This window comes from Lagenorhynchus albirostris, chromosome 1 (genome assembly GCF_949774975.1).
Source record: "Lagenorhynchus albirostris chromosome 1, mLagAlb1.1, whole genome shotgun sequence".
Classification (NCBI taxonomy): domain Eukaryota; kingdom Metazoa; phylum Chordata; class Mammalia; order Artiodactyla; family Delphinidae; genus Lagenorhynchus; species Lagenorhynchus albirostris.
The window spans coordinates 125,616,432-125,630,960 of record NC_083095.1 but is presented as its reverse complement, the minus strand read 5'-3'; the positions used below and the strand labels follow the sequence as shown (position 1 = coordinate 125,630,960).

Below are 14,529 nucleotides of genomic sequence, written 5' to 3'. Positions count from 1 at the left end.
TCGTCCCAGCTTACCCTTCCCCCTCCCCGTGTCCTCAAGTCCATTCTCTACGTCTGCATCTTTACCCTGTCCTACCCTTAGGTTTTTCAGAAAAAAAAAATTTATTTTTTTGATTCCATATATATGTGTTAGCATACAGTATTTGTTTTTCTCTTTCTGACTTACTTCTCTCTGTATGACAGACAAAAGGTCCATCCACCTCACTACAAATAACTCAATTTTGTTTCCTTTTATGGCTGAGTAATATTCCATTGTATATCTGTGCCACACCTTCTTTATCCATTCATCTGTCAATGGACACTTAGGTTGCTTCCATGTCCTGACTATTATAAACAGTGCTGTAATGAACACTGTGGTACATGATTCTTTTTGAATTATGGTTTTCTCAGGGTATAGGCCCAGTAGTGGGATTGCTGGGTCATATGGTAGTTCTATTTTTAGTTTTTTAAGGAAGCTCCATACTGTTCTCCAGTGGCTGTATCAATTTACATTCCCTCCAACAGTGCAAGAGGGTTCCCTCTTCTCCACACCCTTTCCAGCATTTACTGTGTGTAGATTTTTGGATGATGCCCATTCTGACTGGTGTGAGGTGATACCGCATTGTAGTTTTGATTTGCATTTCTCTAATGATTAGTGATGTTGAGCATCCTTTCATGTGTTTGTTGACAATCTGTATATCTTCTTTGGAGAAATATCTATTTAGGTCTTCTGCCTATTTTTGGATTGCGTTGTTTGTTTATTGATATTGAGCTGCATGAGCTGCTTGTAAATTTTGGAGATTAATCCTTTGTCAGTTGCTTCATTTGCAAATATTTTCTCCCATTCTAGGGTTGTCTTTTCATCTTGTTTATGGTTTCCTTTCCTGTGCAAAACTTTTAAGTTTCATTAGGTCCCATTTGTTTTTTGGTTTTTTTTGTTTTTGTTTTTGTTTTTTTTTGCGGTACTTGGGCCTCTCACTGTTGTGGCTTCTCCCGTGGCGGAGCACAGGCTCTGGACGCGCAGGCTCAGCGGCCATGGCTCATGGGCCCAGCCACTCCACAGCATATAGGATCTTCCCGGACTGGTGCACGAACCCGTGTCCCCTGCATCGGCAGGTGGACTCTCAACCACTGCGCCACCAGGGAAGCCCAGGTCCCATTTGTTTTTGTTTTTATTTCCATTTCTCTAGGAGGTGGGTCAAAAAGTATCTTGCTGTGATTTATGTCATGGAGCGTTCTTCCTATGTTTTCCTCTAAGAGTTTTATACTGTCTGGCCTTACATTTAGGTCTTTAATCCATTTTGAGTTTATTTTTGTGTATGGTGTTAGGGAGTGTTTTAATTTCATTCTTTTACATGTAGCTGTCCAGTTTTTCCAGCACCACTTATTGAAGAAGCTGTCTTTTCTCCATTGTATATTCTTGCCTCCTTTATCAAAGATAAGGTGACCATATGTGCGTGGGTTTATCTCTGGGCTTTCTATCCTGTTCCATTGATCTATATTTCTGTTTTTGTGCCAGTACCATACAGTCTTGATTACTGTAGCTTTGTAGTATAGTCTGAAGTCTGGTAGCCTGATTCCTCCAGCTCCATTTTTCTTTCTCAAGATTGCTTTGGCTATTCGGGGTCTTTTGTGTTTCCATACAAATTGTGAAATTTTTTGTTCTAGTTCTATGAAAAATGCCATTGGTAGTTTGATAGGGATTGCACTGACTCTGTAGATGGCTTTGGGTACTAGAGTCATTTTCACAATGTTGATTCTTCCAATCCAAGAATGTGGTACATCTCTCCATCTGTTGTATCATCTTTAATTTCTTTCATCAGTGTCTTAGTTTTCTGCATACAGGTCTTTTGTCTCCTTAGGTAGGTTTATTCCTACCTATTTTATTCTTTTTGTTGCAATGGTAAACGGGAGTGTTTCCTTGATTTCTCTTTCAGATTTTTCATCACTAGTGTATAGGAATGCAAGAGATTTCTGTGCATTAATTTTCTATCCTGCTACTTTACCAAATTCATTGATTAGCTCTAGTAGTTTTCTGGTAGCATCTTTAGGATTTGGCAGGTGGATTCTTAACCACTGCGCCACCAGGGAAGTCCCTCAATGTTTTATTTATCTGCATGGTCACAGTGACTTGAACTATCCAAAAATCACTTTTCAAAACACTTTAAAATTTTAATGTGATACAAATGACATTTTAAGGGGACACTGAGATACCCAAAGAAGAGTAAAAGGGTGAGGGGACCAGAAATAATGTTGTATCAGAAAAGCTGAATGAGTTTGGAGAATTTAATTCAGAGACAAGATTTAAAGGGAATATAAATCCATTTGTCCACTCATTTATTCAGGAATTACCGACTATCACCTATGTGCCAAGCATCCTGCTGGGAACTAAGGATTCAACAATGAATACATCTGAGTAGTATCCCATTTATATATGTACCATATCTTCTTTATCCATTCAAAACCGTAATGGAAAAAAATATATAAAAGAATATATATATATGTATACATATATATATCTAACTGAATCACTTTGCTGTACAACAGAAATTAACCCATTGTAAATCAACTATACTTCAATAAAATAAAATAAACAATGAATATGCTACAGTCACTGCCCTCAAGGAGTACAGAATCTATTGGGGGACAGGAGTGATTATAATACAATGTGCTAACCACTACAGTAAAAGCAAGCACAGGGAGATATTGGGAATTCATAGAAGGAGTACCTGGCGTAGACTGGGAGGTGGGCAATAATCAGGAACAGTTTTCAGAAGAAGATAACATCTTTGTTCATCAAAGATGACGAAGGTTAGCCGGAATGAAGGCAAAGAAGGGAATGGATTAAAAGAAGAAAGCAGGAAAGAGGCAGCAGTGGATGTGAAGGCCCAGTAGTGAGAGGAAATGTGATCCATTAAGGGGACCATGTATTCATCAGCAAAGCTGAACCATCAGTTGGAAGGGGGGAGTGGCAGGCTAGGGGGCTAGAGTGAGCAGAGGACCCACACATGGCAGGCCATGGTTCACCTGCTGTGGAGGGTACAGTTTGTCCTGAAGGTTGTGAGAAGCAGTAAAGGGGGGAATGATGGGTTCAGAACATGCACTAGCAAGACCACTCTGGCTGCAGTGTGGAGGAGGGACTGCAATGGGGCAACACGGGAGGTTATAGCAGTAATCTAGGGAGCCTGATCTACCTTTTCAACAACAGAGATGCTGGCAAGTAGACAGACTCCACAGTGATTCAGAAGGTAGAACCTATAAATGGAGGGACTGACTGGATGTGGGGTTGAGGGAGACCCAGGAAGCAGTGAATGATGCCTGGTGGGTCCCCTGGAGTTAGCATCTGGGTGGACTTGGGAGAATTTACTGAGACAGGAAACCCAGGAGAAGAAGTATGTTTGGAGGGAAGATGACTAGTAGATCTATTACCTAGAAGAGGGAACAGCCCTGTTCTGAGGGCTAAACTCAATCTTTACGACTGGGTGCTAAAGGGACACAAATCTCAGCTCACAAAAAGAACGTTCTGAGACATAGCTACGTGAACATGGAACGGGTGCCTCAGCCAATAAAGTGCATTCCTGCCACAGGGCTGTTCAGGAAGAGCCTGGATGACCATCTGGCAAGGAGTGGGGAGTCGGGCACCTAAGGAGAGCAGCATTAGATGGGGGCCTCTCCTTCTCATGCTTCACACCACAGGCAAGAGTCTTCTATAAACAACAAGCTGGCCATGGCACTCTGTTGAAAGTCGTCTAACAGCTTGCCAATACACTGAGGGGAAAGCTCAAACACCAGGCCCCAGGAGCCAGCTCCTGTCACCTCCTTTTCTCCCATCACTCCTACTGTTCTCCCCACCTTTCCATTCCCTCCCCCAGCCCAGCACCCCTCCCTGGGCTCCAGCCTAACTGGCCTTCTTCTGAACACATGGAGCTCCTTTGCCACCCAAGGGCCTTCACTTACTCTCCCCACCCTCTGAAATGCCCTTCTCTGGCTCTTGATGTGGCTAGGTATTTCTCATCCTTCAGGCCGAAGTGGAATGTCACTCTCCCCTGGGCACCCCGTCCAAATCTAAACACAATCCTGCCCAGTGTTCTCTCACTTCAAAATCTGCTTGTTTCCTTCATAACACTAATTATAAAGTATAATTATTTGTATACTGGGGGGAGGTGGTCTGTATGCCTATGAGACAGCGAGCTCCAGAGGATAAGGACCACATTGTATTCCTAGTGGGTAGGACAGCACTGAATAAATAGGAGGCATTCGATAAATACTTTTGATTAGTTATCAATATGGGGCACAGAACATGGCCAACCTAGGGTGGCATATTAAAATCACCTGTAGGACTTTTTCAAACTGCATTCCTCTCATAACAAAAATCACTTCTGGAGCAAACTACCATTACTATTTGGGAGGCTGTCATATCCCTAAAGGAAGATGCTTCAACAAAGGGCTGAGAACCACTAGATCAGATAGTCTCTTTCCAGCCCAAAGATGTTATAATACTCTGTGAATATAAATGATAGTTTTTAAAAAGCCAAGCTAATTCACTTTGGTTTTGGTTAAAACCAAATCTGAGAGAGTTGAAAAGTTATCCTGCTGCTTCTCTGCCTTACTGTCTTTTTCAACTCCATCCTGCTTTTTATACCATGATGAACTTTGACCTAAAACACCAGGAAAAGTCCTTGTTTTCACTCAAGGCTAATAGTCAGTCTGTCTGAATAACATTTTTTCTAGAAGTAGTGGTAATAATTAGAGGCCCTGCCCTCTTCGAGCTGAATGTAACAAATGACCCTCAGTCCCCATGCCTCTACTCGGCGGACATGGCTCTCATGCCCAACAAGCATGAAAAGAGAAGCCTCAGAGCATCGCCTGGCAGGGCCAAGCACTTGGATGAGGACTAAAAGACCTACCCCTCAGGACCACAAGACAGGTGATCCACTGGTGAATAACCAGTGGATGTATTTTAATACAGAATAAATTGTTTAAGAAGGAAACACACTCTAAGAGTAGTGTGTTCATAGCAGGAAAGCTGTGCGTAAGATATACTGACACTATAATAAAGCAATCAAGGAAGTGACTTTTGGGGAGGGGACAGGAGAGTAGAGAGAGAGTCAGAAGGAGAGACTTTAAATTACCTGCAGTAAAGCCCAGTGGCAAAAGAACCAAGACACTGGGTGGAGGGGGTAAGGAGGGGCACGGAAGGGAAAGTAGAAGCCTAAGCTACATCTCAGCAGATAAGGGCTGTGCAAACACTGACTACTGCCCTAAACCCAGAAAGACCTGGGCACACAATGGAAGCGTGATCCGGCTCAATGATGGCTTTTCAGTCACCAGTGTGAATACATACACACAGATCAATCACCTTCAAGTGTCATCTTCAAGTACAGTAATAAGATGTTAACCAGCTGAATAACTGAATATGTAACAAATATGATCTAGAATTCTTTCAGCTTAAGCAGGTCCTTCTACTTGAGAACCTTAATCTTCTGGAAGTAAGTTCTCAGGTCTGTCAGAAGAACACTTTGAAGAGGCTCAAGTCTTTAGTATCCATCCCAGTATGGGACAATGTTAGCATGAATTAATGAAAATTATCTTCCTTCTGTAATAGCTCAACCTCTTGTGCACCAAAGATACATAAATGGACAACTTGGCTGGTCAATTTAAATTTCACCATATTACTCTTTCCTTGCCTCCTTCTGCGAAAGATATCAGTGAAGCATGACACTGCCAAAAGATGGACAAGCAAGACAAAAATAATAAGCATTATACAAACCAGATCATCAAAGCATGGAAACAGTCAAAGGCACTGAATCTTCTGTTTCTGCATAATCTGGAGACTGAAGGAAAACCATTCCACAGACCAAAATAAATAGTTCAACATGTCTAATTTTATCTTTCTCTATGAGGTCCTTTCTTTTCAGTCAATACAGAGCTAGGGTTACTTAACTGGTCAGATTTCTTTTTAGCCACATACACACTTTTGAGGTCTTATTAAAAAAAGAGATGTCATCCCACAAGCCTCTTCTTCACTCCCAACTATGTAGATATTCACGCTCAGAGGCACATGTCACTCGCTCGCTCTCACCTATTGCTTGGAAGTGAATCTGAGACTGCTGGGCTGCTGTGTTGAGAGGATCCAGCCCGGGTATTCACCTACAAGTAAAGAAAGGATCTTGATCAGTCTGTGTTCTGAGGACACAGTTCTAATTAACCTGTAATTTGCCACAAATTTCTCATTTCACTATGAAGGTTAATTAGCTTTTTACTAGACAGACCCATGGTTGGAGTCTATTCAGTATATAGGTTATAAAAACTGTACAACCTGTATATTACATAATACTTTGTTCCTGTCATTATTCAAATACTTAAACAGTGCTGAAAAAGGGAGAGATAAACTGGGGACATTTTCAATTCACTGTCTAGAATTGAAGTCAATTCTAGTGAAAAAATTCAGTTCACTGTTTCTTTTTGTTTTATATAAAAAACAGTATGTTCAAAAAAGTGTATTAAGAATACATCCAAGGGTTAGTAGTGAACCTCACGATATCATACCCCTTCAGCTTTAAAACCAGGCAGAACATTGCAGAATGTTTCTTATTCACTGAAAAATGAGGTCCAAGTAATTAATTATAAAACGCTTGAGTCTAATACAATAGCCAGTTTTTCTTTTAAATGTAAAGCCTTAAGCAGAAATCCAGAATTCAAAATATGCAGAACAATGAAAGGACATTAAATAGATATATGTTTCTAGCATAAACATGTCAAAAGAAGAGGGGGGGTATTCTGTGTGCAATATGCTTATGTGCTTAATTAATCACTGAAATGAAGTCTCTATTTTTACTCAAGTAAATCTTTGTGGAGACCAGTACCCAGGATCATCCTGAAGAAATAGACCAACAAAAGAATTCCAAATAATAATTTTTTTAAAATATGGCATCAAAACCCCAATATGTACACATATTGAACAAATACTAATGAATCCCCCTCCACAACCCATTTAAAAAAAAAAAAGGAACGCTTGTCAGAGCTTGAGAAAGTGCAGTTTTATTTGACATTTCAATAAGTGGAACACAGCATTACAAATCCATCTAACTTTACTGAAACAATTATTGAAATTCGTACCTTCAGGCCATGTATGTTCCGTTCCCCAGGAGGCTTGCAGGCTGAAACAGTAATTGACTAAATTGTAGAACACATCAGGGCCATTTACAAATTTGCTCAAAATGAATCGTTTAAAAAGAAATGAGGGTGACACCAAAATTAGCAGAGAGAAATGATTGAAAAGTGGCTCCCAAGACCCAAAGTGGGAATTATGAACCAGGGTTTTTAACTTGCAGGAGTGAGCATTTATAAATGCAAAGAGCTTTCTGACACCACCTCATATAAATTCCAATTTCTGCTTAAAACATATAAAAATCAAGTTAACTGAGCTAAAATGATTAGATTCCTTTCATAATTCAAATTTCTGCCATCATCTTTCCTCACTCTATTACATTGTATATCTGTTATCACTTAATACTACAATGAAAATAGCTGGGGTTTTTGGAGGGGAGTGGGAGGAGGATCTTTTAACGCCAAAACAATTGCTAGAGATTCTAAGATGAAATATTTAAGTTTGAACATCAGTTTGCAAAGCAGTAAGCAGTCAAATTTGTTAGAATACAGATATACCATTAATTTCATGACATTTCTTGCAAATCTTGACATTTGCTAACATTTAAGTCTAAACATAAAGCAGTACCAGCGAAAATAATATTAATTTCCTGACACCATCTTGAGTTACAGGTTAGTACTTTTCCAATTCAGCAAATGCTTCTTCATCAAATGTTAAAAAAAATAAAGTGCTTCCTGCCCATGTTATAGGCTGCTTCCATCTGAAAACTACAGTGTCCTACATATTATATGTTAAGGGGCCGTCAATTTTGATTGATTGTTTGGGAAAGGATGAATTTGATTTTTTTTTTTTTTTGCTCCTTTCTCAGATGTACATGTATTTTCCTCTGTTTCTGACAAGAAATCGAGCTGTTTAATAAGAAGATGTGGCTAATAATTACAAAGCACATCAGTTGCTTTAGGTTTGTGTATTTCAAATATATTCAAAGTCATTATGTTATTTTCCTTAAAAAAAATCTAAACCTCAATAAAGGATTTTTATTTGTTTTTCTAAAATACGTTAAAATTAAGACTCCAAATCCTCTTTCCTAAAGATGGAAATTAACTTTTTGAACAAAACAACAGTCACATACATCTGATGCTTGGTCCTTTAGGGACCATTAATACTTCCTAAAACAACACTTCAGAGCATTTCCTCTGAAGTAGCCAGTGCATTATAAACTTCATTTAGTAAGAAAGTGGCTAACTAAGGAATTAGAGACAGGCATCAACTCTTATCTCCTACCTTAACATCTGCCTCGCTCCTCAACTGGCTTCTTAAATCTTTATGACTGGAAATCTAAACAGTACTCAAGGGACTTCCCTGGTGGCACAGTGGTTAAGAATCCACCTGCCAATGCAGGAGACACGGGTTCGAGCCCTAATCCTGGAAGATCCCAGATGCCGCAGAGCAGCTGAGCCCGGGTGCCACAACTACTGAGCCTGCACTCTACAGCCCGCGTGCCACAACTACTGAAGCCCACGTGCCTAGAGGCTGTGCTCTGCAACGAGAAGCCACCGCAATGAGAAGCCAGCGCACCGCAACGAAGAGTAGCCCCCACTCACCACAAGAGAAAGCCCGCGCGCAGCAACGAAGACCCAATGCAGCCAAAAATTAATTAATTAAAAAATAAAATAAAAAGTAAACAGTATTCAAAAAAACCCAGTAGCCTCATATTTCCTAAAGTTGTGGAGTCGGAAGTTACTGTAAAGCTAGTGAATTTTCATACTTATTAATAGTTAACATATCTTATAACTACAAAGAGAATTAGCCCTGAGCTGGGAGCTACTATCCAATGCAATTGTGCCACTTGGAATGAGAAGACCTGATGTTTAGAAGAGAATTGTTTTCTCCTGTCCTCTGATTTGCTCAGTCTAGAGATTCTTTTTCACATGGGGCCTGACCACAGAATCTAAGAATCTAAGGTCTGTGAGCCTCTAACCAACTCAGTAGACCCAGGCAATATACCTAATGTCTATACTCTAACTGTAAAAATCTGTATAACCTCTAAATTTATATAAATCTTACATAAAATTTTATATATATTTAGAGATTTATGTAAACTTATATGAAAAATAAAATTGCATAAAATCTATACTTTGTGTAGATAAATAAACAAAAAGCAAAAAACTGTAGAAAACTAAAGACATAGAACAGTATGCACAAAACCACACAGATAGGGAGACTGAGTCTCATATTTAAAAAAATTTAAATTTGGCGTGGAACAACTGTATTTAATAATTTATTGGAGACTAATAGGTTCTGTCCTAGGACTACATGTGACACTCAAATGTCACATATTTTCTTTAAGAATCTCCTCCCTACAATATACTCTTCTCCACACTCCTACCAAGCCCTCCAAACTACCCCCATGCACACTCTACTAATATTTTGACCTACATAAGAGCATATAGCCCTTCTACTCTAAGCAAATTACAACTCAAACAAAATTCTTATTCAAAGGGTATATTAACCACTTAAAAATTGTGACTCTGAAGTTACTTAACATCTCTGAACCTTAATATTCTCAAGTATAAAATGGAAGCAATAATAATAGGCATGACTGTTGGGAGAACTAGAAATGGTGACACACAAAGCAATATTAGTGTCTGAACAGAGGAGATGGCTAAAAATGGCTGTTATTATCATGGGAGGGGCACAATGATATGGACAGGGACACTGACAGGGGCTGTTCACAAGATAAAAGAAAACAAACAGAACTTAGAAAGATTCTGGATGAAGAGAAGTAAATACTTTTTGGAAAAAAAGAAAAAATGAAGGTCCTCAGCATTAGAATTATAATTCTCCAGGATACTTTCTGGGGTTTGCTACAAAAGAGCTATAAAGTTATCCAGTAGGAAAGCAATGAATGGAAATTTCCAGCTGGTAAAAAAAATACTCCTTGTGGAGAAACAATTTTGAAACTTGCCCAAATTCTCTGGTTATTGAAAATATTAAGAAATAATCTGCACCGTGTTCTTGGCTTAATACACAGAAATGGCAACATTTTCTTTCTTTTTTTTTGCTGTACGCGGGCCTCTCACTGTTGTGGCCTCTCCCGTTGCGGAGCACAGGCTCCAGACGCGCAGGCTCAGCGCCCATGGCTCACGGGCCTAGCCGCTCCGCGGCATGTGGGATCTTCCTGGACCGGGGCACGAACCCGTGTCCCCTGCATCGGCAGGCGGACTCTCAACCACTGCGCCACCAAGGAAGCCCTCTTTTTTTTAGTTTTTAGTCTTCAGGTGCAACAGAACTGAAATAATCATAATCTTGTTTCAGACACGCTATCAACGGCCCAATTTTACTTACTTACTTAGGTCTTTAATAAGTTATTATTAATAATGTACTAAATACTCCTAATGCCACTGCCCATGTTAATGCTAGAAGAACAGCATTACTCTTGAACCCAGATCTTCTCATGCGCTGGAGACTATCAGTGCAAAGAGGAGTCTACTGGTTAATTGAGCTATTCAAACTTCAGAGAGTTACAGGTAATGAAAGTCTAGAATGCTTAATTGGAAAACCCATACCATGATTATTTGTACAGTATCAGTTAACGAAGGTAAGTTTAACTTTTAATTATTTCAATTAAGCTATTTCTAGAAGACTTACTTAGAGAATTTTCTTATCTGTTCCATCAGTTAGAAAACACAGATTTCCAAGTGGGGCAATGTATAATGGGTGAAAGACTTAATGGTTTATATAATTAAACTGTTCTTTTTCACCATTATTCAAATTTTCAGGGAACATTTATATAGAGCTGAGCAATCATATCTGATACAAGGCTAGTACTATCAAACCTAAAGGGAAAAACAAATGATTTAACCAGGTGATTCACCAAGGGTCACTCTCATTAGCTCATATTTTTGGAAACTTAACAATCGAATTCCTATTTATGAGGATTTTCAATTATTTAGAAAATGTCTCCCCCCAAAATCAAGCACCAAACATTCCACCAAAATATCGCTCCTAAAACCCCCCAGTAAATCTTGGTTTCTGCACTAGCTGAAAGCTTTCTACTCAATAGCAGCTCTGGCTACCATCATGAGCCACAATTTATCAATATCCAAAATTAAAGTCATTCATTTGCCTTGGTTTAGAAACCATGTGGACCCCCAAAGAGTTCTTTAAGCGAATGTAAGTATGTACTTCAAAAACGAAAACCAATCTAGTTAGTTTAATTTACTCTGGTAAATTAGATATTCTATCTGCCATAACTATAATACAGCCTGCAATCCCCACGATAATGAATACTTCTTTTGTTTTTTCAAATTAAGAGCTAAACATCATGTTATGTGCATTTAAACCTTTGGAAAACATAACTGTTGATGAAACAGTTTACTAAAATAATCATTGTTGATTAGAATTTGTTCAACATTACCTCTTGGAAATATCTGCAGAGGCTCTATTAACTGTCCATTTACTTGCTGTTCCATTACTGTGGAATAATACTGCGAAGAGATTATAGAAAGAGATTACTCAGTAATGTATGAATACTGGAACAGACACTTATGGGTTGTTTAATTCATAGTACTTTTGTAAACTACTGGTATATACATATCAACCTCGAGAATTCTTTTTCCCTATTTGCACATCAATATGACTACAGTGAATACTCAGGACTAAAAGTCCAGTATAGTGTTATCCTCCATATTGTCATTTATCGTTAAGAGTAAAACATGTTGATTAAGATTTTACGTTAGTATCTGATCTCTAGAAATGTTCTGAAAATGACATATACTAAAAATGACACAAGAACTTCCCTGGCGGTCCAATGGTTAAGACTTCGCCTTCCAATGCAAGGGGTGCAGGTTCGATCCCTGGTTGGGGAGCTAAGATCGCACATGCCTCATGGCCAAAAAACCAAAACATAAAACAAAAACGGTCCATGGGGGCTTCCCTGGTGGCGCAGTGGTTGAGAGTCCGCCTGCTGATGCAGGGGACACGGGTTCGTGCCCCGGTCTGGGAGGATCCCACATGCCACGGAGCAGCTGGGCCCGTGAGCCATGGCCGCTGAGCCTGCGCGTCCGGAGCCTATGCTCCGCAACAGAAGAGGCCACAACAGTGAGAGCCCCGCGTACCGCAAAAAAAACAAAAAACAAAAACGGTCCATGTTTAAAAAAAAAAAAAAGAATCTTATAAAAAATAATTTTTAAATAAATTAAAATGACACAAAAAGCATTTTAGGAGAAATTTCTCAAATTGCCTTTTGTTCTTTTTCCCTGGATTTTACAAAGCAAAATGGAGACACCTCACATTTAACTTGGACCTATACGCCAGTCAGTTAATCAAACATTATTCATATTTGTGTATAAAATGTACAGATAATGGAAATCAAAATCACAGAGACTGTGGAACAAGGAAACAAGATATGATCCATCCAAAGATGACAGGATTAATATGATAAAAAGATAGCCCAGTTTCAAGCAAACATACCTTCACGTTTTAGTCTTCTAAATACTTCAGTATAGATCAAATTTCACTTTAAAAATCTGGGCATGAAAAATTAAGTTCCAAGTTCAAAAAGCTTTCATACTCCATCATAAACAAGTTCATTCAGTAGGCTGTATTACGGTCTATCCCCATTTTCTTTAATATCCTAACTAGTGAGCATATGTCCACCTAACCTGCATGTGTCTTCTATGCCCTAACTTTTTTTTTTTTTTTTTTTTGGCTGCACCACATGGCATGCGGGATCTTAGTTCCCTGACCAGGGACTGAACCCGCGCCCCCTGCACTGGAAGCACAGAGTCTTAACCACTGTACGGCCAGGGAAGTCCTTGTCCTAACTTTTTTTTAACACTTGACAAACAACAGTGATGTTCTTGGTGGAAAATATCAACGATGAAAACCACTGATTTTGTGTTGTGAGGGGCTGTCACAGAGCAGAATTCCCCTTTAATACTTGTTGTTTCTATATTAAAAAACATAAGCACATTTTCTACTTAACTATCATATTTTCAGAAAATTCCTCCTTGATAATCATTATTTGCTGACATTCTTTAAAAGTTTCTTTCTAAAAAATATGTACATATATCTTTCTATTGCTTTTATGTAATAATTAAAATTATTACAAGATCAAGTTTATTTTTCCCTTATAAATAAAGGGGAGTTATAAAATTCTACATCATCTTTAGAATCACAAGTTAACAAGCCTAAGGCTCTTCGCCCTAAAAACGAAGTGAAAGTGTATTTTTGATGGCTATGGACTGATATAAGTATACCCTGCCTTCTGAGGACATTCAAACTGTATAGGAAACTGATCCTCTCCTTCTATAGATGTAAAAACTTATACACATAAAGCATAAATATGTGTGATACGCTCTCTGGAATACATACTAAGGCAAATGTCTTTCAGGAAACTATATTCCTTAAAATCACAGAAATATAGTGCTCGCCATTACTCAAGCAGTGATGACAAGTAAATGAAATATCAATCATGTAGGCTGTCAACCTTTTGGGACAGCAATAACTGTTAACAAGTAGTCTGGAAAAATTGTCCGAAAATGACTTGTCCTCAGCACACAAGTATTTGAGGTTTCATGGAAAATTAAGACGCCAGTGGCTATTTGGAACATTGCTCAGGTATTCTTTTTAATGGGAAATTTGCCGGTTATTGATCCACAGCATGTACCCTCTTGCTTCTGGAAGGCTGCAAGCAACTTTCCAATCAGTGGCTGTCAAAAAAATTACTGCCTTTTTATACTGATACAAGACAACAGCAGTGGTGGTGTTCTCCTACAGTTAATGCTTTTCTTTAATTAACTGCTATGTACAATAGGTTAGTAATTTCAGTTACTACTTTACCACAATCCTAGAAATCAAAACAAATAAAATATCCTTATGCTTTATCTAACAAATTATTTACAGAGTTGTGTGAAACTGGCGCTTGGGGTCAAGTTTGAAAACAAATAACCTCAAATGTAAAGGGTCAGAACAGGTGCAAGGCATTTTTTTCCTACTATAAAACCTTGCATGCATGAAACTGACCTGTTTTCCAACTTTATTTATTTACCTCACAAAATATATAAATAAAAATGGTTTCCCTTTCATTTCAAATCAACTGGGAAACTATATATAGTTTTATAGTCATTGGAGGAACTTTTTAGCAATCTAAAAACATCTCTTTGTACAGTAATTAACACAGCCACGGTAATGATATTAAGTATGCCACTTGACAGTTTCTCCAAAGCAAGTAGCTAGGATTTGTTTTTTGTTTTGTACAGTTCTTCCAAATCCTAGAAACATTTTCTTCTGCTAAAATACTGGGTTTGATCTGTGCTTGTATTATCAGAGAATTTTGTGTTTCACACACCAAAGTAATTCACCATCAAGGACAAACTATAAAGGGTGGTAATCAAACCCATGGTATGGGCCCACTCTAGGCAACCGACCTCTCAG

General features: G+C 38.6%; 1 protein-coding gene across 9 annotated transcripts in view; it reads right to left on the bottom strand.

The window, feature by feature from the left end:
* The window catches only part of MAP2K5 (mitogen-activated protein kinase kinase 5), a 262,889-nt gene that overhangs the window by 217,876 nt on the left and 30,484 nt on the right, over positions 1 to 14,529 (bottom strand). For all 9 annotated transcript variants that reach the window (XM_060152940.1, XM_060152910.1, XM_060152922.1 and 6 more), the window contains 3 exons: positions 11,510 to 11,579; positions 7,098 to 7,138; positions 6,061 to 6,128 (listed from right to left, as the gene is read on the bottom strand). In XM_060152940.1, the coding sequence (XP_060008923.1) occupies positions 6,061 to 6,128; positions 7,098 to 7,138; positions 11,510 to 11,579 (179 nt within the window). The remainder of the gene's footprint in view (positions 1 to 6,060; positions 6,129 to 7,097; positions 7,139 to 11,509; positions 11,580 to 14,529) is intronic.